The sequence below is a fragment of the Sesamum indicum genome, linkage group LG2 (assembly GCF_026168435.1).
Source record: "Sesamum indicum cultivar Baizhima isolate 11 linkage group LG2, ASM2616843v1, whole genome shotgun sequence".
NCBI classification, from domain to species: domain Eukaryota; kingdom Viridiplantae; phylum Streptophyta; class Magnoliopsida; order Lamiales; family Pedaliaceae; genus Sesamum; species Sesamum indicum.
The window spans coordinates 281,993-304,991 of record NC_142658.1 but is presented as its reverse complement, the minus strand read 5'-3'; the positions used below and the strand labels follow the sequence as shown (position 1 = coordinate 304,991).

The following is a 22,999-nucleotide window of genomic DNA, read 5'->3' as shown; positions in this document are numbered from 1 at the left end:
ACCAATTTTGATGGGGTTATTTATGTTTTGAGGGTCCATTTCGTAAATTTCCAATTTTGGTGGGGGTCTAAACATAAATACGGTTGGGTTTAAACGAGAACAGGACGACATTGATTAGTTCCACATCTCCAACTGCAGATGCAGAGCACTTCGAATTCCAGCGATCCGATCGGACAACCGGAAACCGCTTTCCGGGTGGGGCAGAGAGTCCACTTCATCGGGCAACCGAGAAGAATCGGAACAGTCAAATACGTTGGCGCTGTGGAGGGTTATTCTGGTAATTGGATAGGAGTCGACTGGGATGCCGACGGCGAGGGCAAGCACGACGGGTCTCACAATGGTATCAGGTACTTCACGGGCAGGGGTCCCAATACGGCATCGTTCGTCCGACCTCATAATCTGAGCACTGGCATATCGCTATTAGAAGCGCTGGAAACTCGCTATCGAACTACTTCTACTAAAGAAGAAGAAGGTAAATAGATGAAAGAAGTGCTGCTCTCTGTCTTACCTTTAGTACATTGTCAGAAATGAGCGTTTTTGTGCATTTATTAGCAGTTCTTTGAGCTTCTGAGGCTGGACCTTGATGTAATTCAGACGTATATCTATACATTGCTGAAGTTGATGGTCGAACACTATCAAAACGTCAACTTGTCCGTATCCACTTCGTGTTTATATGTTTCTTTGTGGAGTGAGACGAAAAGGAGGCCCGGAGTTTATTTTAGGTAGAGAGAGACCAACTTTATTCAGAAACCAAGTAACGAAATATTTAAATGAAACATAAGCTCTAATGTACTCTTGCGCTTCTTTGTGTTTATTGATATCAATTTTTCATGTTACAATTACAAACTATGCAGCAGCTCTCTCGTGTTCTCATGGATATGGTTTGAATTAGAATTCGTATCAACAACTACAAATTAGGAATGACGTGATGTTTGTAGCATGATCAAGATAAAATTGTACTTTTCTCTAATTGCAAAAATCAGTTTGGTCTATTTCTTTTTTTATTTGTTTTAGAAAATTCGAGAAATCCTATTCCAATTGGGGCATGTGAACTCTATACAGCCGTTTTAGTTGATTGTTTTATTCAGTTATTTTTTTGTCAAATGTTGGCTGAGATGTGGCTGTTCTTGTATTATGTCTCTATACAGATGAGATGTATGTCCTTTCCACGAGAAACAAAAGAGTGTCTATTGAGCTTCTTGGGAAGGATAAAATTGAAGACAAACTGAGTCGATTTGAGGAGTTGATGAGTGCATCGTTATCTTATTTGGGGGTCAGTTTTCCTGGATACCCTGACCAAGTCAGGTCAAAGCTACCTAGTAAGTTGTTATTGTTCTAGTTAGTCCTTCCTAGAATATACTGACACTTCTTCTTTTTTCTTTTTTTTTTTTAATTTTCATATGCAAATGCTTGAAAGTTCCTAATTTTATCACTTCAGAGACTCCTTTTTGCCATTAGGAGGTTGTCTATAGTTATCTTCTTTACAGATTTTATGCTCATCACTGCTTTTCTCCTTTTTCAACTGATCTATTTGTTTCATCCCTAAAATGTGCTTTGCAGATCTGAAGGAGCTTGACTTGACTGGGAACCTACTTGCTGATTGGGAAGTATGTGTTCCTTGCACATATGCTTTATATCAATCAATTAGTCTAAATACGACATCCATTTTCTTAACAGTAGAGGGAAAAGATTTTGAAGTTTTAGTGTTGTTATTGCTTAAAACGCATATCAGAATCAGGAGACCATTGACATTATCTGTATTGTATAAATTATAGATGGCAAAAAGTTTTGATGTTTAACGATATTCACAATATCATCAGAGTTGTTTTTTTTTTAAATAATTGACATGTATGCCTCTAATGTAGTTGTTGATGTAATTACCCTATGCTGTTTATAGTGATGAAGTTGTTATTTGGGTCCTGTTCAATGACATAGGAGCTCCTCGTTGCTTATTAAATTGCATTTTACTTTATTGTCCTCGCAGGATGTTGGCATTATTTGCAACAGTTTGCCAGCTCTCACAGCTCTCAATCTATCCAATAATTCCATGTCACCTGATATTACTAGCATGCCCCAGTTGAGCAATATTCGCATTTTAGTCTTGAACCAAACTGGAGTCCTCTGGAAGCAGGTGGAGCTCTAGGTTAATGTTTCTGTAATTTTTTCCAATTCAAAGAGTGGATTTAGATCATCATGATTCTGATTTCCCAGGTGGAAGTTCTTAAGGAATCACTCCCGCACGTGGAAGAGCTGCATCTCATGGGAAATGAATTAAGAGAAATATCGGTCAGCACTTGTTACACATTGATGATTGGGTTCTGCTTTGAGTTGTAATTTTGGAAGTATGCCACATAGTTGTCTTACTATTGATTCATTGCTAAGATTTTCTTTCCATTGTGTTGTTCCATTTCTTATGCTGCCAAGACTAGATAACCAATTTTTGACTAGGTACACTCTAATGTCCTTTTAATATTGCTGATTCCTTGATGCCAACTTATGCCAGAATGAGACAATTTGATTTGATGTAAACTGGCATTATGAAATGATATCTACAAGCAAACATGAAAGAGACCCACTTTGAAAATCTCAACTATGGAATATTGCAAGCTCTGGGAAGTTTCACATGTTGACAGATTTAAAGTCTAATGAATAGCCCTTAAAGGTTTATGCTTGTCAGTATCATTTAGATGACTTTCTCTGTCATACTTGCCTTTTGAAACTTCCATTTTTCAAACTCTGTGCTTGACATTTTTGTTGTAGAATTTGTCTTGTGGTATTCCTTTGCTAAAAATATTCTATTTTCCTTTTCAGCCTGTGTCTTCAACTGTTGTCCAAGGATTTAATTCTCTGCGTCTTCTCAACCTGGAAAACAACTGTATATCTGCTTGGGATGAGATCGTAAAGCTCTCCCAGTTGCCTAGGTACTCAAGTTGGAGGATGGTCACACTTTTGTTATTTCATTTAATAGCTATTACTACAATTTGGGATGTTATTAAGATTTTGAGTTGGTGTTCTTATGTTTAGCCTGGAGCAGCTTTTCTTGAACGACAATAATTTAAATCATGTCTGGTACCCTGATTGCGGTAAATTGGATGAACCAGACGATGGGTATGAGTCTCATGAGAAAACTTTTAGGCCTTTCAAGAGTTTGCATGGCCTTTCTCTGGGTAATGTCAAGGACTCTATGTATAATTTTTCCTTTACTTGGTACATTAATGCTAGAGGATTTAATTAATTGGTCACTTTTTTCAGGGGGCAACAATATTGAAGACCTGGAGTCTGTCGATTCACTGAACTCCTTCCCTAACTTGATGGTGAGCATCATTTTTGTGACATACATAAAGACGTTTTTGGAAGATCAGATTGTCAAATGGTCAAAAGCATTAGTGAAGAAAGAAGAGCATCATCTTCAACTTCCACCTAAAATTAGTCGGAGTATTAGATCATTGCAGACATTCACATCATAATGTAGTCTCTTTTGCAAAATAATATGACTGCATTAAATAATCATCTTTCTGTTGGCCTGCCTGCTACAGCCTACACATGAAGTAAACTCCATTAGAAAATTACTTGGTACCCTACACGACACACCAGGACTGCTGGTCAAGAGATATAGGGTCCCATCTAAACAGCATAAGCCTAGTAAGAACTCCAAAGACACTCCAGGCAAGTTCTAGGATAGAATCCTGATTCCAGCAAGTAGGTCTATTGGCAGCTGAATTTGGATATACTTTTGCATATAATACTCGGAAAATTTTCAAACATGCTATTTGCATTCATAAATAAAGCCTAGTTAGAAGACATTCAGGGCAAGTTCTAGGACAGAATCCTGTGACACGGTCTATTGGCAGCTGAATTTGGATATACCTTTGCATATAATACTTGGTAATCTTGAAAACATGCCATTTGCATTTATAAATATTGTCATGTATCTGTTGTATGTTTGACAAATGCTGGCTTAATATTGCAAAATGATTCTTTTGTCTCAGTAAAAACCCTTTTTTCTCTAGATACTGTTCATGTGTGAAATGGTAAACACTGTTTGTTCCTATGAAGGATATTAGGTTGTCTGATAATCCAGTCGCGGATCTAGCAAAAGGTGGTGTTCCGAGATTTGTCTTTATTGCTCGGTTGGCAAAGGTTGAAATACTTAATGGAAGTGAGGTAAAGTAACATTTTGCTCTTCCATTTCTTTTGTACTTGTTCATTTATAATGGTGGTATCATATTTCTGCTCTCCTTTTGGTTATTTCAGGTTAGTCCACGAGAACGGAAGGAGTCCGAAATTCGGTATTGTTTTCCTTCAGAATGCTAGTTATAATATATCTTAATATTGGTATCAACTCAGATGCTCATAGTTGGAACTAATGTGCCCAATGATGCTTCTTATCTGAGTTGGATAAAAGATGCTTCTTTGAGGGGAAAAGAAAATACATATGAAAAACTCAAACGAGGGGAAGGTGGCCCCATTAAGTAGATTATATTTGTTTAGAACTTTATACACCATGAAATGCATCCATGGACTGTAGTTTGCTTCTAAAGATAGGTATGTTTTGCTGCAGGTATGTTCGCTTGGTCATGTCAAAGTTTCATGGTCCTCCTGAAGAAATTAGGAGGCTCCATCCTAGGTAATCTTTTATTTAGGCTAGCTGTACTGCACTTCTGATAGTTGAAGGAAGGAGTCAGTTCTAGAAGAAGAAATTATCTAGTGATATATATGATTGTTTCTAGTAAATTAATACACTGAGGTTATCTTGTATTAGTGGCATTATTAGCCATGCCTCTCTGCTGTAGGTTTTCTTGCCATAATTTATGCCTGTGAAGGGGCCAGAATAAGTAATTTATGGCATATGCTATTTGGCTCCACATATTTAATGCTAAGCACACATTAAAGGAAGACAATATCAAACTTCAGAGTTAAAACACAATTGGGAATGGGTTCCTCTTTTAAGGCAAATAAACATATCCGATACCATTGATTAGTACATTCTCTTGTATCATTGACTTTCGTTCTGATAAGGTTCGATGGTTTTGTTATTCCATTACTTAGTATTCTACTTAATGTTTCTTGGACGCTTGGTAAGCAGGTTTGATGAGCTTAAAAAGATCCACGGGATTGAGGATGAAAAACCATCAACAGTGACACCAGGCCCTCAAAAAATGGCTTCAGGATTAATTTGTATGAACCTTATGCTTTGAATCAGCTCCCAACCCATAATGTAAATTTTATAAGTTTTTACTTGTCTATGCAGCTATTTCCTTGAAGTGTGTTGGAGCATCAATGGGTGAAATGCCCCCACTGGTGAAAAAATTGCCTGCAACCACTACGGTGAGGCTTATACCAGTTTGGCATTGATGTTCTCTCCTTTAATGAACTAATGTTAAACTGCAAGCATATTACATTACAGGTGGGAAAGCTGAAGAACCTGTGCGAGAGTTTCTTCAAGTTAAAGTCCATTAAGCCAATACTGTATCTTCAAGAAGAGGTTTGTGCAATGGCCAAATTATCTTTCTTCCTTCCACGGCTATGCCATATTGATAGTGTCTTTTGTAATTTTTGTTATGGTTGAAAGTATGAAGCAGTGATAGGCTTCTCCAAGAACTGGTGACATTTTTTGCACCAGTAGCATTTTGAGTAGTTTAATCTCCAGCGCCAGATTTTGTTATACATATCCTGATCTCATGCAACTTTGCGGGTTGAATCCTGCATGATCTTTTGGAATTCATTGTTTAACATCATCTCTGTGGGTTTACAGGGTTCACCCTTGCCTACATTGCTTGATGATGATATGGCATCTCTTATAGAGCTTGGAATTGGCAATGAGTCCACCATCCTCGTAGATGAACTCTCTTGATGTTCAGCACCTCTATGCAAAAGGTCTATATCTGACATTGCACTAAATCAAGGATGCATGGGTTAACTGGTTTTCGAGCTGGCAAAATACCAAGCATGGTGAAGAAGAGCTGTGTTTTTGCCATTCCCGGATTAAGATAGTATCTCTATATGTACTTCATAAACGTGACGTGCATTTTTCTTTTATTTATCAAATACACCTGACAAGGGTTGTACAACCATAAAATCCTACAAATCTCTGTTAAATCTTGCTATTTCAATTGAACCGACATATAAATAAACAATAGACAACGCTATCCCATCTGTATAAGGATGCTGCAAGTACCAGAGTTGAAGAATTTTTTTTAAAAAAAAAAGGGGCAAGAATATGACAATAAAAAAGAACTTTTGAAAACAATAAAACTGTGAAGTGGACATAAATCTAATCAAAAAGATAAGAGTAATTAACATACCAAATTATGAGAAGACATCAATCATGACTAAACTAAGAGTACAAATACAGCAAAGTGCACCCAAAGGCAGGATTAATGTAGTCAGCAAGATCATCGTTTACAAGTCTTTTAACTAATTAACAGTCTAAATCCAAATAGCATCATTAAAATGTTCTTACAGGCACCCCTGTCAGCATAACGGAACTTAACCACTAAAAGAAAAGGACATAGCTACTAAAGTCCATTCTACCCTCGTTGGATCATTTTAATAGACAAAATCAACGATGTGCACCATACATCTGACTAGAATCATATTGTGCATATGCAGCTTGGGGTGACACACTTTTTCCATACCCAGCTGGTGCGGGTACGTTTCCATAACCACCGGCCTGATCATAGCCAGGCTGAGTTTGAGATGGTTGAGCATAACCAGACTGCCCAGCAGCAGTCGCAGGATAAGCAGCAGGACCTTGGGCTGCACCATAAGCCGGATCTGCAGGCCCTTGATACCCATATGTTGCATTGCTGGTAGCTGGTTGTTCGGCATAACCAGGCTGAGCTGTTGGATATGAACCATAACCCCCTGCAGGTCCTGTCTGAGGGTATGCAGGCGGCTGTTGAGCTCCAGGCTGACCATACCCAGCAACCGGCTGACCACCTTGAGGAGGATAACCAGAAGCAGATGCTGTGGCAGGAGTATGACCATATCCATCAGTAGTGGGTGCAGACCCATAGAGAGGATAGCTTTGTTGCATTGACCCACTTGATGCATAGGGGTAGGACTGTTGAGATGGCACATTTTGACCATATGATTGAGCTGATGAACCTGGACCTTGATAAGGCACTTCTCCAGGTTGATTAGGCCTAGGCTGACCATAGGGTTGCGAATGAGGTACTTGTGGCTGCATGCCGTACATGGGTGGCTTACCATATTGGTCCTGTGGACCATACCCTGAATGTGTACCACCTTGCGTGTATGGTGTTGGCTGAGAACCCATGTGCCCAAAATGTTGGGAGGAAGCATGGTGATCATATTTAGCCTCGTTGTATCCATGTCCAAAGGGTTGGGCAGGAGTTTGAGAATAAGGTGGATGCCCATAATCTGGACCTTGCTGCTGCCCATAGTTGTAGTTGCTCTGGATAAGGAAGGGCACCCAATAGGAGGGCCAAAGTCATGACAAAGACTGATATTATAGAGAAACTAGGCAAGATAATATAAACAAGCCACCAACCTGAGGTGAGGGCCCATGCATTGAAGCCGGAGGCCTTTGCTCCCAACTTGGACCATAATTGCTTCTCGGAGCCTGTGGCGGCGGATAATTACCATATGATGGAGGTGGATATTGTGAATTCTGAGAAGGATATGGTCCTCTTTGTGGATAATCATAACCAGAGAATTGCGCATGATGGGGACCACGAGGTCCCCATTGTGGCGCAACAGGTCCACGTGGGCGATAACCCTGCTGGTTGTATCCACTGGAGAGGGGTGATGGCCTCATGGTCTAAATAAAGCAAATTAGTTAGATCAAAGAAGTAGATTAAAAAGAAGATAACAACCAACAATGTAAAACTTTTGAAAGGAAAATTTAGATACAAGCTGCAATAGCACATCATGTCTTCTTTTACTAAAGGTAGGTAGAAGATGGACTCAGAACATCAGCACAGCTGGTACCGACCTTAAAATACTATTAACCAACAAGAAGGAAAGGCAGAAATCAATAACTGAGAGAACATAAGCTGCTCCAGAATTGCAGAATCTTGAATACTGTAACAATTTTACCAGTCATAATATCCCAATCTAAACATGATCTACCAAAACAACAAAAACACAACAAAAAGTAGCTAGAATGAAATTGTAAATTCAGGAAACAAACAACTAAACAATAATTCAAGAAATATTTAGTCAATAAAATACGAATTATAATGCCATGAGAAATGCAAAAGTTGAGCAGATTCAAGACATTGAAACAAAAGTACAATTTGAGCTAAGTTCCACTATGAAAAAAAGATCCAATGTAAACATTCACGTATGTAGTTGAGCTTTGCTCATTCACAGCCACTTATCTCCACCTGTTCTTGGGTAAATAGAAGTCCCCAAATATCTTATGCCTTTTCTGTTGGTCTTATTGCATTACTGCAAATTAACAGATGTAACTATGCAATTCATCATTAACAAGTACGAGTCTTCTTGAAGCAAACAATCAGTTCCGACAAGCATTAGTACTACAAGACATGCTAGCGTGCTTTGCTCAGAAACAATAGTAGTGTTAGACAAGATCAAAAATCAAATATACCACCAACTCTTGAAAAGAATTCATTTAAATATCTCTCAAGCAATCTTCAATAAATCAGGGAAAGAAATTTCCACAGCATTCTTCCAAAGCTTGCATAAACTTACACGCTCATTGTAAAGCTGAATGCAAAGTCAAACATCTAAAGTGACCTAGTTCACTTCGAGATGATCACCAATCACCAAAAACATGTATAAAAATGACAACCATAATATTCTCCAATATACCAAGTGGAATTGATTTGATTATATTGATCAATCTACTTCATGAAGATGATTTGACTAGTGAGGCACTGTTTTCCAGTACGTCTCAGAATATGATATCAGGCATGCCACATAGCCTTATTAGTAGCATTACTATTAGTTTCTAAGTCTCAAAGCAATCTTACCAACTATTAACATCCTGCAATGTCGAGGTTTAATGCTTGATACCTCTCTTCTGGTGACGCAAGGGAATAGTAGTTGTCTATTGATACACCAAGAAGGCAATGCGAACTGGAAGTGAAAGGAAAAGCCAAATCTGCATTTTTAAGTCAACCAATTCGAAATTGGCACCTTCAAGACAGATAAATCATGGCAACCGAAATCTTATTTGAATTTAAGATCTTCCTAACAGCATTCAAGATATCTTGCTACGCATGCTTAATCAGCAGCATTTAGTAATAAATCCCTCAGTCCATGGTATCATCAAAAGGATTTTCCAACCAATAGAACGCATCAGCCGATTGTACATATTACATCAACCCTCACAAGTAAAAACTGTTTTATTATCCAGTAAAACCACTTGTTGATTGCTTTCATGGCCAACTAATTAAGCTATGTATCATCAATCAAACAAAGCCCTAGCTTCATACTCATATCCAGTTCACACGTTTAACTGACATCCTGAACAAACCCAAAATTTGTGAGTGGCATAGCATCAAAACTGATCCTAGAGAAGCAGCAAATTCCATTGAGCAGATTGCAAGATGAATTCGTATATCTCAGTCAAGAAACACATCGGCAAAAAGCATTTACGTATCATAAACTAGGTGTACAACATGTCCAAAAATATTATCAGTGATGTTACAGTCTATTTACAATAATATGCATCTCACACTGTGCAATGTGTGGGTAAGAACTCAGACCCCTACTTAGGACAAGGTAGATAGAACGGGAACACCCCATACACACACCAGAGGCCAAGCATACTAATAATAGGAGAGAACCCATACCAAAGCGATTCTTTACCAAGCATACTAATATTCAACACTGTATGAAGACACATTATAGCATACAGAACTATGTAAAGGAATGTATGGCTTATTCAAAAGAGAAAAGGAATAAAGATGTAAGCACAGTAGAAATGCACCAGTGTATAAATTCTAACTCAGAAAAGAAGAGGAAACATCTGGACAAACCTGATTCATGACATCTTTGATCATTTCTCTTGCAGTCTCAATTTGCTTCTTATTACCAGTCACACGGACCGTCCTCTCCCTAGATTGATCTCCATCGGAAAGATTTTGTTGTATCAACTATAGAAAATGAAAAAAGGGAACTTTTTCATCAGATACAGAAGGGCAACCACAAGGACAGAAGTAATGCAAACTTTACTACCTGAATGCGTGCCCCTGATCTTGTCTGCAAGTTTCTGATTGTCTCTCCACCTTTTCCAATGATTAAACCAACCTACAGTAATGGAAAACATTTTTAACACTTCAATTCCAGAACTTGCTGAAGGGATAAAAAAATATTATACAAGTGAAGGAGATAAATGGGATCAGAAGAGGTAAGTTAGAGCATAAACCTTCTCAATTGGGACTTGTATTTCAAGTTGTTCACCACCATTTGCAGCCTGCACGGTGCTGAATCCTCGAGCAACAAGTGAAGGAGAACCTCCAGCATCAGCCTAAAAATACACCATTAGCTCCAATCAGAGATCTCAGAACACAGGAAAGTGACACATGATACATAAAACAAGTGACGGGCCAGGGATTAGCTTCAATGCGCATAAAATGGAATATATCACAAAACCATGCCTCAGCAATTACGTCCTTTATCAACTTCTCGGCCTTGTTTATATTTTCCAAAGTTCCAACTATTTCCAAAGGCCTGGTGGCAGACCGTGGATCCGCATCAGCATCCCTCATAATCTGAATTTTGGCACCTGAGTTGTCCTGCAAGGACCGAATGGTATCCCCTGCCTTGCCAATGAGAACCCCGACCTACAAAACAAAAGAATGAGCACAGCTGAGATCCTCCTTAAATAAATTTAGATGTTGAGACATGTCGTAGAGGAAAGGAAGGATATTACACCAGAAGAATCAGGATATGATCCTCTAAATAACAATATTATAAAAACAGAGTCACTATGCAATGCGCAAGGTCAATGAAGGGATGTGCAAGCTTCAAACTGACCTTAACATTAACTGAGAAAAGATGGGAACACGTGAAACAACTATTCCCATCCTCAACAAGCTAGAGGATGAGAAATGTCTACATAAAATATTCAATCAATTCACCTTGTCATTGGGAACCTCCATTTTGCGTGATAGTATTTCGGTATCGGAGCCTGGTTGCCTTTCATCAGAGGGAACTGGAACGTCCCCCTCTCTAGGAAGCTCCTCAGAAGGTGCTTCAACTTCTGCTTTTGGTTGTTCTACATCATCAGTAGTTCCAATCTGAGTTTTCTCATTCTCAACGGAAGCTGGTTCTTCATTAATTTTCTCAGAAGGTTCTTCTCTAGGTTCTTGGTCCTCTGCAGGATGGGCAGTGTCAGCTGCAGACTCGGGCAGTGTTGAATCTTCCTCTTTAGGCACATCTTCTTTCCCACCCTCTTGGTGACCATTCTGTGGAACTGCTAAAATAATTAATCAGTAACCATGAGAAGGGAAATCGTTCCACTTTTTCAGAATAAATCACAGTAGTTGTCAAATATAACAGACATCCACAAAGGACATGATAATCGGAAATTTTACCAATTTTTCTTCAAAAAAGAAAATAAGCCAAGTCAAATTTTCAGAAACAGAATAGATATTTATACAAAATGCTAAGGACACGAGGCTATCAGAAACAACTGATGAAACATGTTAAGAGGCAAAGAAAGAGTAAGTACGGATGCCAAAATTGATGATAGCAGAAATAATGAGGACAAACAGGGGGGGAGGGGGGGGATATGAGTGAATCACCTAGGCCATCGGATTCGCTAACATTATCTCCGTTACTCGCTAAACGGGGGCGTTTAGTGTCAGATTCATCTGCACCGCCATTCTCCTCCTCCTGATTGAGGGAGTCAGGATCGAGTTTGGGTTCAGAGTCGGTGAGCGGTTGAGGCGCGTTGTTGAGCTCCATATCGTCAAGCTTTCTTTTGTGTCCATCTGCGGCGGCGATAGGGCTAGCTTCTGCCGAGGTGATGACTTTCTCCTCCGCCATGGTAGTTTTGGGGATCAGACAAGGTCAGAATAAGAGCTAGGGTTTGGTAGGAACAAGTTAGTAGGACGTGGGTGAATACTTGGAGCTTTTTGTTTTTCCTTTGTTGGATTTCTATTTCTTTATCTGAATCTGTAGGTACATCTCTCGCTCCTCTCGTGCTGTGTGTGTGTGTGTGTGTGTAGATAGATAGATGGGGGTTTTGGTGGTTAGGGCATCAAATGGAAAATGGGCTTGAGCTTGCTAAGATTTGGCCCAAATATCTTTAGGAGTCCAGCCCAAAGTGTTAAAAAAATACTACACTTATGGTGTTGCCCATGAGGGAATTGTTGGGCTTGCCATATTGGTATTTTTGTATTTGTTTTATGAAATTTTCTTGGTGAAATTGAAATAGGTAGGGTATGATTGATGTAATTAGTTAGCTGGTCTTGTTTATTTTATTATATTAAATGTATGTGATTGCATTGGGTAGTGATGAAGAGATCAAATTCATGTAAGTTTTCTGCATATTTTGATCTTCATCATAAATCTTGGTATTATTTATTATAATGAAACCCCAATGGTAGCTTTTGATTATTAGTATTATGCATCAATAATTGATTATAGTTGAAATATATGTAATAATAAAGTAGTAGATTAATGATGTCATAAAGTAGTACAACAGGTGCTCATATTGTTAAAAAGAAAATGAATGTGAATTGTGAATGAGGAATAGGAATAGCAGAATAGGAATAGGAATAGGATGTAAAAGAAAGAAAGTAATAGGGAGAGGGAGCACGTGCGACGCAGGAAAGTGGGAAATGTTGCAATAAATGGAGACACGTAGAGAGAGGGGGGAATGGGGATGGGGGCACTTCACGTGAAGTGCCATGCCCATGTCCCATTTACACACACTCACTCACTATATATCTACATACATATATAGTCAGACTCAGCCTTTTAACTGGGCAGTGGTCAGCACTAGGAGGGACCTCATCTCCTCTTCTCTGTCTCACTATCATATTCAATATTATGTATATATTCCTATTCATATAATAAAAATAGGGGTGAGGGGTGGGGAATGATCCAAATCCAATATCTACCAATTTGTTGGAAAAGTCTCGGATTGGGTACCTATCTACCTTCAACATTTTACAATTATTGCCCAATCATAATCCACCTTCACTTTTTTTATCCACTCCTCATCATCATCATCATCATCATCATCATCTCACTCTCAATAAAATATATATATATATATATATATGGCTACATATTTGAATTACTTTATTATTCCCGTCATATTTCCAGTTTAGTTATATATTTGGTACATAAATTTATGATATGATTAACAACTAAATATTATTGTATTAGTATTTACCAATATTTATGTTTATATCTCATCTTAATTATTAATTAGTAGGTAGTCTTAAAAAATTGTATGTCATGCGTACCTAATATACATACATATATGTGGGTAGGAGGGCAAGGGAATTGATGTTGGGAGCCACGTGATAGGTCTAATGTCTTAGGATTGTTGTACTAATTTGATGTGTGTCATTTCATGTAGTCTTGATTTCATGACATAATTAAAACTATCATAGGACAATAATTATATATTTTTCAATCACTCACTTATAAGCAAACTTCACTCCGACCTCATGTATATATGGTTCCAACAAACAACGTTAATTCTTCACAAAGCAACCATTAAATGCAATTCATTTCCTACGTCCTACAATACCAATTAAGTTTTACTTAATTGTCATCATAATTTATATGATTAGTTCACACAAGTTAAAAAAAAAAAGAATCATTATATATATACACGATATTTATTGTATATGCAATTGGTTGTATCTAACCAAAACATGATTAGATTGATCAAAAAAACAAATAATAATAATTAGTCCGAGTTATTGAAACAAATAAATTTTATATACTTGTTATACATTAATGGATGTGCAGTATACTAAAAAAATAGTTGCTAATCATATTCAAAGTAAAATTATCATACATGATTAATTTACAACTTAACAAAAGAGTAGTGCATATATATTATAACTCACGTAGTACCTACTTAAAATATAATTATAATTGCTATATATATATATATATGTACTTAATTAATAAGAATGTATATAATTAATTAATGATATTGAGATGATCGTTGAACATTAAGATTTAGTTGGCAAAAATGAAAATAGAAGCACGCACGTAAGTAGGGCTTGGTACCAAAAACTTGAACAAAAGTAGCTACGTACTAGAAACAACACAATCTTATATATTGGGCTTGATTTATAAATTTACAAGAGAAAGTAGGTAGTAATAACAGGGTAGTAGTGGTGGATGGATGAAATTAAGTGAGAAACAAACTTGAAATATTTTTCTTCGGATCAGCTGTCATGAATAATATATAAAGAAGAACCCTAGCTAGCCCACCAAGTTAATATATGGATGTGTGGTGGTGATGATCAGATGTCGCGGACATGGAAGATATTTGGATTCTTGACGACGATATCGTACATGTAAATGGAATTGAATTTGGCAAAGTCTCTGGGCAAAGAAATGAGATCAATGGAAGTGTGCTTGTGGAATTGGAAGAGGTCAGGGTCTCCGCCGTAGTACCTCTCCCAACCCAGACCTCTCAAGATTTGGTCCAGAGAAGAATAAGAGGAAACCACTTGGCCCGTGGGCAAGTGTACCAAAACCTTCCTTTTGGAGGTACGTTTGCCGTTGCCGTTGGCGTCGCTGTGCTCGGAGGGATTTTCAACCAGCTGCATCACTCCATTATTCTTGAAAACCCAAACACCAGACATGATTAATTCGATCTTATATAATTTACACGTCTTGTTGTTGATGAAGAGAGGATGATGGAAGGGGGAGGGTATATATAGGTAGCTAAGTAGGGTGATTCGACGGAAAAAGATGGGAGTGATTGTGAATGTGATGATAGGTTTGTCCAGCTTTTGGTATAGAACCTAGATATTGTGGGATCCAGTGTTGTCTACCAGACGCCTATGCCTACGCTATCCATCATGTTTTAATTATTATTTCTTCGGGGAAGGGGGTGGAATAAGATATAGAAGAATCTGTAGCTCCATTCTCATTCTGCCCTTTTTTTTTTTTTCTTTATTTAGGAGAATCTCATTTCTCTGCTGTGGGGAAACAATATTATATTCCCTTCACATTTTTATTATTTCAAATATTCATACTCACATTCATTCAAATATTATTATGTTTTAAACTCATCAACACCAATATACAACTTGTCCCCACCTACTTACATCACGTGCCCTTGCACGTGAACCCTAACAGGATAAAAGAATTTTTGTGATGTGCAGCCGCTCTCAAAATCTTTCATTTTCAATTCTTATATTACTTTGCATATCTACCTAAATATATATATATATATATATATATATATATACACTTTAAACACATTTTTTTTCTCTTGGTCTTTTTGTTTAGCTATTCATATATTAATACCATTGTTTAAAACTTGTAATTAGTTAGGGCTCCCTCTCTCTCCATCATGTATTTGTTCTAGCTAGACAAAGTTTGAGTACATATATATATATATATATTATATGATACGTGTATTATAAGCAATATATATATATATATAGATATGAAGAGAAGTAATTAATTAATTTATTTATCCTGCATTAATTTGCATCTTTTTGGGGACGTGGTAGGTAGCTAGTTTACATGCAATATATATGAATGGATGATTAAAGAAATAATGTTGATGATGATGAGGCATGAATGATATAGGTACATACATGAGTGTAAAGTAAAGTAGTAGACGTCGTGGAATATAGATTACAGCAAGGAGGACCACAGGAGTTGAGGCCTTGAGGGAGGGACCTTTATTTCTCTCTCTCTTTCTATTTCTTCTTTCATTTTATTTGGATATTAATTCATTATTATGTGAACTTATATATATATATATATATATAGGGGTGTGTGTGCTATCTATATATCCATCTATGTTGGTCGTCACATGTGATCACATGGAGAATATGTGGTGTAATGGTCCTTCCTCATTTCTTCTTTCTGCTCACCCTCAGTCGCAGCACCCAACTTCAAGGACCTGTCTTTTTCCACTCAATCCTCGACTTTCTCATGTTTTTGTCAAGTCCCCCACCTCCACCTCTAATTATACATATATATATATATCTTTTCATGATCATATACGTACACATATATATGTCATGTTTATGTAGTAATTAAGTTGGTAATGTCCATTTAATTAATTATTAGGCTGTCCGTTTGTGATTGTTGAAGCAAGCAAAGGGTAATTAATATATAGTTGAAAAGAGAGTTGGGCGGGTGTATGGATGCATATATGCTCTATATATAATGAATGAAGATTAAGAGAGGGATGGGATGGGAGATGGTTGAGCAGGATCATATACATACTATGCCCTGCATGCTGCCCATAAATCTTTTCACATATTACACATACATATACACTTAGTTTGTAGTTAGTCTATAATTAAAAATAATAATAATTAATTATATGACGAGTGTAAATATAGTTACTATATGATTAATATGTTTGATTAAATCTAATTTAAATAAAAAATTTCAATATACATACTCTTTCTCCAATGACACTATTGATATTTTAATTACACCGACCTAGCTAGCTCGCTAAAAGGGTTGGTGTGTGTAGCACAAATTCTCACATTCCGTCACGCCATTTTAATTCATTATCTTATTATTATTATTATTAAAGAGTACTTAAGGTGGTTTTATGTCTAAATAAATATTAATTGGTACGAGAATCAATCAATTCTTCATCATGTATATTATAATATATATATATATATATATATATTGATTGATGCTTCCCACCAATATTCCAAAAATTGAATTTTAGTCTTGTAATTTAAGAGGCTGGTAGTTTTAGTCCTGTACAAATTATTTTTCACAATTAATCCTGTAATTTTATAATTTTGACAATTTTAATTTTTTTCTGGCCAACTTTGCTTGAATTTGTAATTTACTTGCAATTTTAGTCTTACAAATAAATTCATGTAGGACCAAAATGTCAATACCCCTTAAATTACAGGACTAAAAATATAATTTAATTTAAACATGTACAAATCATATGTAATTTTCTGGCCAAATTGGCCCGAAAAAAGATGAAAATTGTCAAAGTTTTAAAATTATATGAAAATTAATTCATACAGAATCAAAAATATTAACTCCATAAATTATAGAACTAAAATTATATTTTTCCCCACCAATATCTCACTACATGTATACCTAGGGAGGCCGAACAATCTGATTCTTAACCAACTACATATAAATATACGTCATTCCACCAACAAATTAATTAATGCATGTACATATATATAGATATATTCTCACGCCAATTCCAAGTAATTAAGGTATATATATATATATATATATATAATGGTCTCTAAAGTGCTGTTCTTATGGTGGTTTTATTTTCATAATTAATTAATTCGGAGCAACTTTCGTGCACGTATCCTTAAATATTTAGGAATCCAGCAGGAATTAGTATATATCATCATGAGTTGGGTTTCCAGTATAAATGTGGGTGAATATATCTAGATTTGTAGGTAGGTTCTGCAATAGCCCTAACTTTGGTCTAAATTAATGCGCACCTAAAATTCTTCCTTACATCAATCGAATATTAGTATTATTATTAATTTAGATATTTGGGGGTAAATTAAAGGAGATGCATAACTCAATAAAAAACAGATTGACTTCATCTGATAAGATAGGCATACGTAATTTAATTATAAATGAGTACAACTGGAATATATATATATATATATAGTGATCTTGAGACCTCTTTAATTTACTTATTGCTCTCTCAAAGTTGCACACAACATATATAATTATTATTAATGGGTATTGATGCCACCAAAAAAGCAACCGTAAATACCCCCACTACCTATGAGGAGTTTGATTGCACGTCCCATATCCAAACTTGATTTGTTTTGTAATGTTGGAACTATATATATACTATTATGAAATAATGTTGTATAAATTGGCATCTCCATAAAAGACAAGGGCTTCAAATCAAATTCACAATTTCGTGTGAGTCACAATATATCCTAACATATCCAACAACTCCCTAAGTTTCCGTCCTCATTGCTAAGGGATAATTGTTCTATCACAAACAACTGCTGACCTTATTATCATACAACGTATGTGTATATATATATTTCACCGGTAAATCATAGTGAAGAGGTTTGACAAAATGGTTGACCAACTGCCACTAAGGTTTTTCCCTATCAGAAACTTCAACATTTAAGGATGACAATCCCACTGTATTCGGGCTCGTTAGCTGATCCAGTTGCCTCTTACCACGCCTAAGCAAATATTCGATGTAGAGAAAATTCTTGCGATCTACTTGTGACGAATTATTCCGGAACTCCGCCGACACAAATGCCTCAATTCTGCTGCGCTCTTCAGGGGATTTGGAGCGTGCTGCTCGTAAGAATCCTCGGTACAGAGCAAGCACTTGCTTCTGCATCCCTGAAAGCCTTGCTTTACCGGAAGCTGCCATCGCATCTTCTTCCCAAGCTAGATCTTCCTTCAATACCCTCGTGCCCAAGGTTAACAATTAAATCTATGAAACAAACAGCTATTAGATGATATTATAACTAACAGAACGTCCAGGATATGCCAGAATTTGTGAACAGAGTGGATAATCACAACCTCCAAAGGTACCACAAGGAAACACAACATACAGCCTTACTTGGACATGGCCAAAAGTGATTGAACAATACCAGAGACATAAATCCTTAAACCAAGGTGAACTCATGCCAGAATTCCTTTCCATAAGGCTTTTTGAACATAACCTTGCTGTAGCTTCACCTCCTCACCTGACCAGCATAATATCTTTTATTTATGTTTCCACTCCAAATTCACACTATGTTTTTGAAGTTACCAAAGGACGAGCCAGCAATATGCTATAAACATTTAATAATGTTCCTAGTGGCATGAGAGGGTAAATCATGTTGTTCTAGACTTAGTAGAATACGATGTGCTGGATCAATATTTCTTAGGGTCCCTAAGGAATAATGTCATGATTTATTGTGTAATTTTTGAATTAGTGATTCTGGAACCGGAGAGAGAGCATAAAGAGTTACAGTGGCTAAAGACAAATAAATCCATGAATCTCGTAATTTCAAACAATGTTCAGGGGACTGAGAGAGCTGCAACACAAACAAGCCATTTTGTAATGCTCAAGATGAAGACTAAAATGTCTGGATAGGTCTCAACTCCAGCTACAATTGGATTCCACAGGTCACAATAACTGTTTGATTCACATAAAGGAAGAAAATGCAAAAGAGACCATATCCCATGAACATTAAGAAACCAGATAAACCAATTTCCACAAAAATTAGGGCAATTGGCATATATCACCCTTTAAATATGTTTTATTGGCACTTTGCACCCTAAAATTGTAATTTTTTTGGCACTTTTCACCCTTCAAATAAACAAAACCTTGCATCTTGCACCCTAAGGTGGAATTCGGCTGAAATTCTACCGAAAAAGCATGGAGCATGACACTGAGAGGGGCTTTTTGTTTCTCCATAGGTAAAAGCATAAAACCTTTTCTTCGCTCTAATAAAAAGAATAAGAAAACATTTCCTTCATTTTCTACCCATTCTCATTCTCCCACATTTTTCCTCCCATTTATGAACAGTAGCTTCTGCAACTTCTGCTATTCTGCAGTCACCAAGAATAGTAAAAGTATGTAGCACTAAAGCAGAGTCAGGAAGGAAAGAAAAAACAACTCTTGTACAAATATATTCCATTACTCTATTGACAATTGAGTTCTCATGGTGCGTAATATAATAAGAAAATTCTAATTAGATCAAGAACTAGTCATAGTCTTTCCAAGCATTTCATCTTTTGCCCTGGTAAAATTGCCACCGGTGTAATACAATCCAAGTTTTGCATTAAGAAGACAAGTATCGATGAGATTTAACTCCTCCAAATTGTTTTGGGCTTCAGCAATTCATAAGAAGACAAGTATCAATGAGATTTATCTCCTCCATATTGTTTTGGGCTTAAGCAATTCATTTAACGTACAAAGATGATAGGCAATAAACTACTATACCTATCATTTCTTTAAAGAGTTTGATTGCAGTGGCATCATTCATCTGAAAATATTCACACAAACATCTTTTTATAGCCTAAATATATGACAAAGTCTGGACCTGTGTGTTAGAAGCTTGTATCAACTTATATAACCATGATCTCTAGATTCTGCAACCTACAACTGGTGCTCAAATAAATAGAGAAGATGAGTGATAAGAGTCTTTGTCTTTGAATATTTCATGTTTTATTGCCCAATACTCTTGGACATAAATTAAATTCTACCTTCATACTTGTTGAAGAGATAGAAAATTCCCAACTGGAGTTAGGCTGCACGATTTTCGGATGAGATTTAGGCTGGAATTCAATCCAGGGTGCAAAAAGCAAAGTTTTGTTCTTTTCAAAGGTGTAAAGTGCCAAATTTCAATTTTAAGGGTGCACAGTGTCAATGAGATGTATTGTAAGGGTGCAATATGCCAGTTACCCTAAAATTTATGACGCCCATTTCTAAATCATAACATAGTTAAAAGTTTATACAAATGAAATATGACATTATATGTCATTTCTTGATCTGCGCAACGGTTTCATCTAGTAGAGTTTTACATATCAACACCAAAACATAAAAATAAAAAAATTAGGCAATGGTGTGAAAGGGAGTAGGAACAGCAAGCTAGTTCATATGCTCTGCATCAAAATTACTCTACTGAAAAGGGCAGTGACGTGATGCTAAAATTCAATGATTAACCAAATTATCATCCGAGAAGAATTCAATTTCAAATCCAGCCCAAACAAGAGAATGTAGATATGAATAAGATAATGAAGATGATATAAAATCATGAAACCCTTTAACACCAATAGTAGTATTCCCTCAGGGTTAAGGTGTGGAGGCAGCAAGGACGGAAGGAAGGAAGCAGAGAGAAGGAAATAGCAGGTGCGCGTACCTCTTGAATTTGCAAAGTGCATAAATTTTTTGGAGGAGCCCAAATCTTACAGATTCCTGTCCAATTTTCCCAAATGGAATTGGAATTGGAATTGGATGCCTCTGCGTCTGCAGTTAAGAAACCCAATTTGATTTTACAATCTTTTATTACCATAATAATAATAATTTCTGAAAATAGAGGGAGTGACGTGAGTGGCAGTGCCCAAACACTTAATTGATATTGAAATATAAAAATATCGTTTTTCTTTTTCTTGTCGGAAAAAAAGGAATTTTTACAGAATATCATTTTTGTGAAGAATGAGTTATAATAGGACAAAACAATTGGTAATCTCTAATTGTCCTCTCCATCCTTAAAACTATATTTAGTATCGTCGTGGAAGTATGGCATATGTATCAATACTTGTGATATGAGCATATAATTTGAAGCCGTAGGAGGCATCGAGTCGAGCTCGAACTCGAGCTCGATTTTACGAATTGTTCCAGAAAATTGTAGGTAAAAACTTGAATAAAATTGCAGCAGAATGGAGGTGGGAAGGAGAGAAGAAAGAGATGAGAGGCGAGCTAGGGACGCCGGAGCCGAACCCAACTTTCCCCCCTCTCAGATCGGTAATGTTGACAAATACCAGATTTCCAGCGGTGTGTAGTAGAGAGAACGGAGCCCTCGGAGATCTTGTGGAGCTTCGGCGCGTCGAAGTAGTCAAGCAAGACGTGGAGGGCTAGGATGTTTTTTATGACAATGAGTGGGTATTTTCCGGTGAAGGATTTCAGTGATATTGGAGGCGGAGGCGGAGGCGGAGGCGGCGGAGAGAAGGGCAATGGCGAGGAGAGAGAGTAGAAAGAGGAGAAAGAATGGAGACGAAACAGAAAGAGAGAAAGAAAAAGGAAGAAGAAACGAGAACAAGAGACCGAAACAAATAACTATTTTTAACACACATTTATTTATTTTTATTTTCAAAATATAAAATAAAATAATTAAAATACAAATTCAAACACAATGATGGATTTTTAATTTTTGACTTTTTGTATTCTTCTTCGTCTTATTATTATTATTATTACTACTATTATTATTATTATTTTAAATCATATCGTTTGATATGATTTAAAGGACACAGTTTTGTATATATTTAAATTTCATATGAATCAGGTGTCCAGATTTTAAAATATCTTAATTATTGATTAAATTTTTTAACCTCATTACATATAATTCAATAATAATTAAAATTATTCAACCATCATCGTCATCATCATTATTATTCTTATTATTATTATTATTATTTTAAATCATGAGATCGAATCATAAAATTTTTACATAAATCTAGTTGAAATTAATATATGTTCACAATTTGTAAAATTTATATATTTATAAATGTTAGTATAACATTGATGTAATTATCATCTTACATTGTTGAACAACATGGGGTAATCGAGCCATCAAAATTGAGATCATACCGTTAGATATGATAAAACTTACAAAAAAGTACATTTGGTAAAGTTTTAGACCTATTGGATATACGGATGTCGAGATATTGTACTCAAAACATAAGAGTAAATACGGTGTATTGTTGAATCAGACCATGTGATTTTAAATCATACCGTCTGATATGATCTAATGAACACAGTTTTGTATATATTTAAATTTTGTATTAATCAGGTGTCCGAATTTTAAGATATCGTAATTATTGATTAAACTTTTTAATCTCATTATATAATAATAAAATAATAATCAGAATTGTTCAACCATCATCATTACTATTATTAATTCATAGGAATTACTAAATTTTGACAGAAATTTATAAATAATTAAAAATTATAAGTGAATTACTTGTCAATTTAAAAAATATTAACGTAATACAAATATATATTAAAATATAACATAAAGTTCTATATATCATATTAAATAATAATTTTAATTATAAAAAATATTATAATTTACTAAGTGGATTAAATTTATTTTTGTATAAAGATTAAATATATAAATAAAAGTACCATAATTTATTATTA

At 36.0% G+C, this 22,999-nt stretch overlaps 4 protein-coding genes across 7 annotated transcripts; 1 reads left to right on the top strand and 3 right to left on the bottom strand.

The window, feature by feature from the left end:
- The first annotated feature begins 138 nt into the window (after positions 1 to 138).
- PFI (tubulin folding cofactor E / Pfifferling (PFI)) lies at positions 139 to 6,118 on the top strand. The gene is made up of 15 exons (XM_011097305.3): positions 139 to 472; positions 1,149 to 1,319; positions 1,561 to 1,607; positions 1,985 to 2,131; positions 2,212 to 2,286; positions 2,812 to 2,921; positions 3,025 to 3,167; positions 3,253 to 3,314; positions 4,057 to 4,164; positions 4,255 to 4,289; positions 4,562 to 4,627; positions 5,087 to 5,178; positions 5,252 to 5,328; positions 5,408 to 5,485; positions 5,756 to 6,118. The coding sequence occupies exons 1-15, from the start codon at positions 139 to 141 to the stop codon at positions 5,852 to 5,854; spliced, it is 1,644 nt and encodes a 547-aa protein (XP_011095607.1). The 3' UTR covers positions 5,855 to 6,118.
- Positions 6,119 to 6,309: 191 nt separating this feature from the next.
- Positions 6,310 to 12,167, bottom strand: LOC105174975 (KH domain-containing protein). Of its 2 annotated transcripts, none has more exons than XM_011097261.3 (8): positions 11,745 to 12,167; positions 11,079 to 11,416; positions 10,596 to 10,781; positions 10,364 to 10,465; positions 10,174 to 10,245; positions 9,975 to 10,091; positions 7,517 to 7,786; positions 6,310 to 7,420 (listed from the first exon to the last, which is right to left on the bottom strand). In XM_011097261.3, the coding sequence occupies exons 1-8, from the start codon at positions 11,986 to 11,988 to the stop codon at positions 6,563 to 6,565; spliced, it is 2,187 nt and encodes a 728-aa protein (XP_011095563.1). In that variant the 5' UTR covers positions 11,989 to 12,167; the 3' UTR covers positions 6,310 to 6,562. The 2 variants fall into 2 exon arrangements, with proteins under 2 accessions (XP_011095563.1, XP_011095572.1); XM_011097270.3 differs by having other exon boundaries at positions 11,079 to 11,413.
- A 2,058-nt stretch (positions 12,168 to 14,225) lies between these two features.
- LOC105174969 (flowering-promoting factor 1) lies at positions 14,226 to 14,833 on the bottom strand. Its single transcript, XM_011097248.3, has one exon. It carries the CDS (start codon positions 14,781 to 14,783, stop codon positions 14,439 to 14,441), a length of 345 nt encoding a protein of 114 aa, XP_011095550.1. The 5' UTR covers positions 14,784 to 14,833; the 3' UTR covers positions 14,226 to 14,438.
- Positions 14,834 to 17,986: 3,153 nt separating this feature from the next.
- On the bottom strand, positions 17,987 to 21,891 carry LOC105174939 (LYR family of Fe/S cluster biogenesis protein). Of its 3 annotated transcripts, none has more exons than XM_011097235.3 (4): positions 21,622 to 21,891; positions 21,000 to 21,106; positions 18,710 to 18,836; positions 17,987 to 18,580 (listed from the first exon to the last, which is right to left on the bottom strand). In XM_011097235.3, the coding sequence occupies exon 4, from the start codon at positions 18,515 to 18,517 to the stop codon at positions 18,227 to 18,229; it is 291 nt and encodes a 96-aa protein (XP_011095537.1). In that variant the 5' UTR covers positions 18,518 to 18,580; positions 18,710 to 18,836; positions 21,000 to 21,106; positions 21,622 to 21,891; the 3' UTR covers positions 17,987 to 18,226. The 3 variants fall into 3 exon arrangements, with proteins under 3 accessions (XP_011095537.1, XP_011095530.1, XP_011095514.1); XM_011097228.3 differs by having other exon boundaries at positions 18,741 to 18,836; XM_011097212.3 differs by lacking the exon at positions 18,710 to 18,836.
- Between the last annotated feature and the right edge of the window lie 1,108 nt (positions 21,892 to 22,999).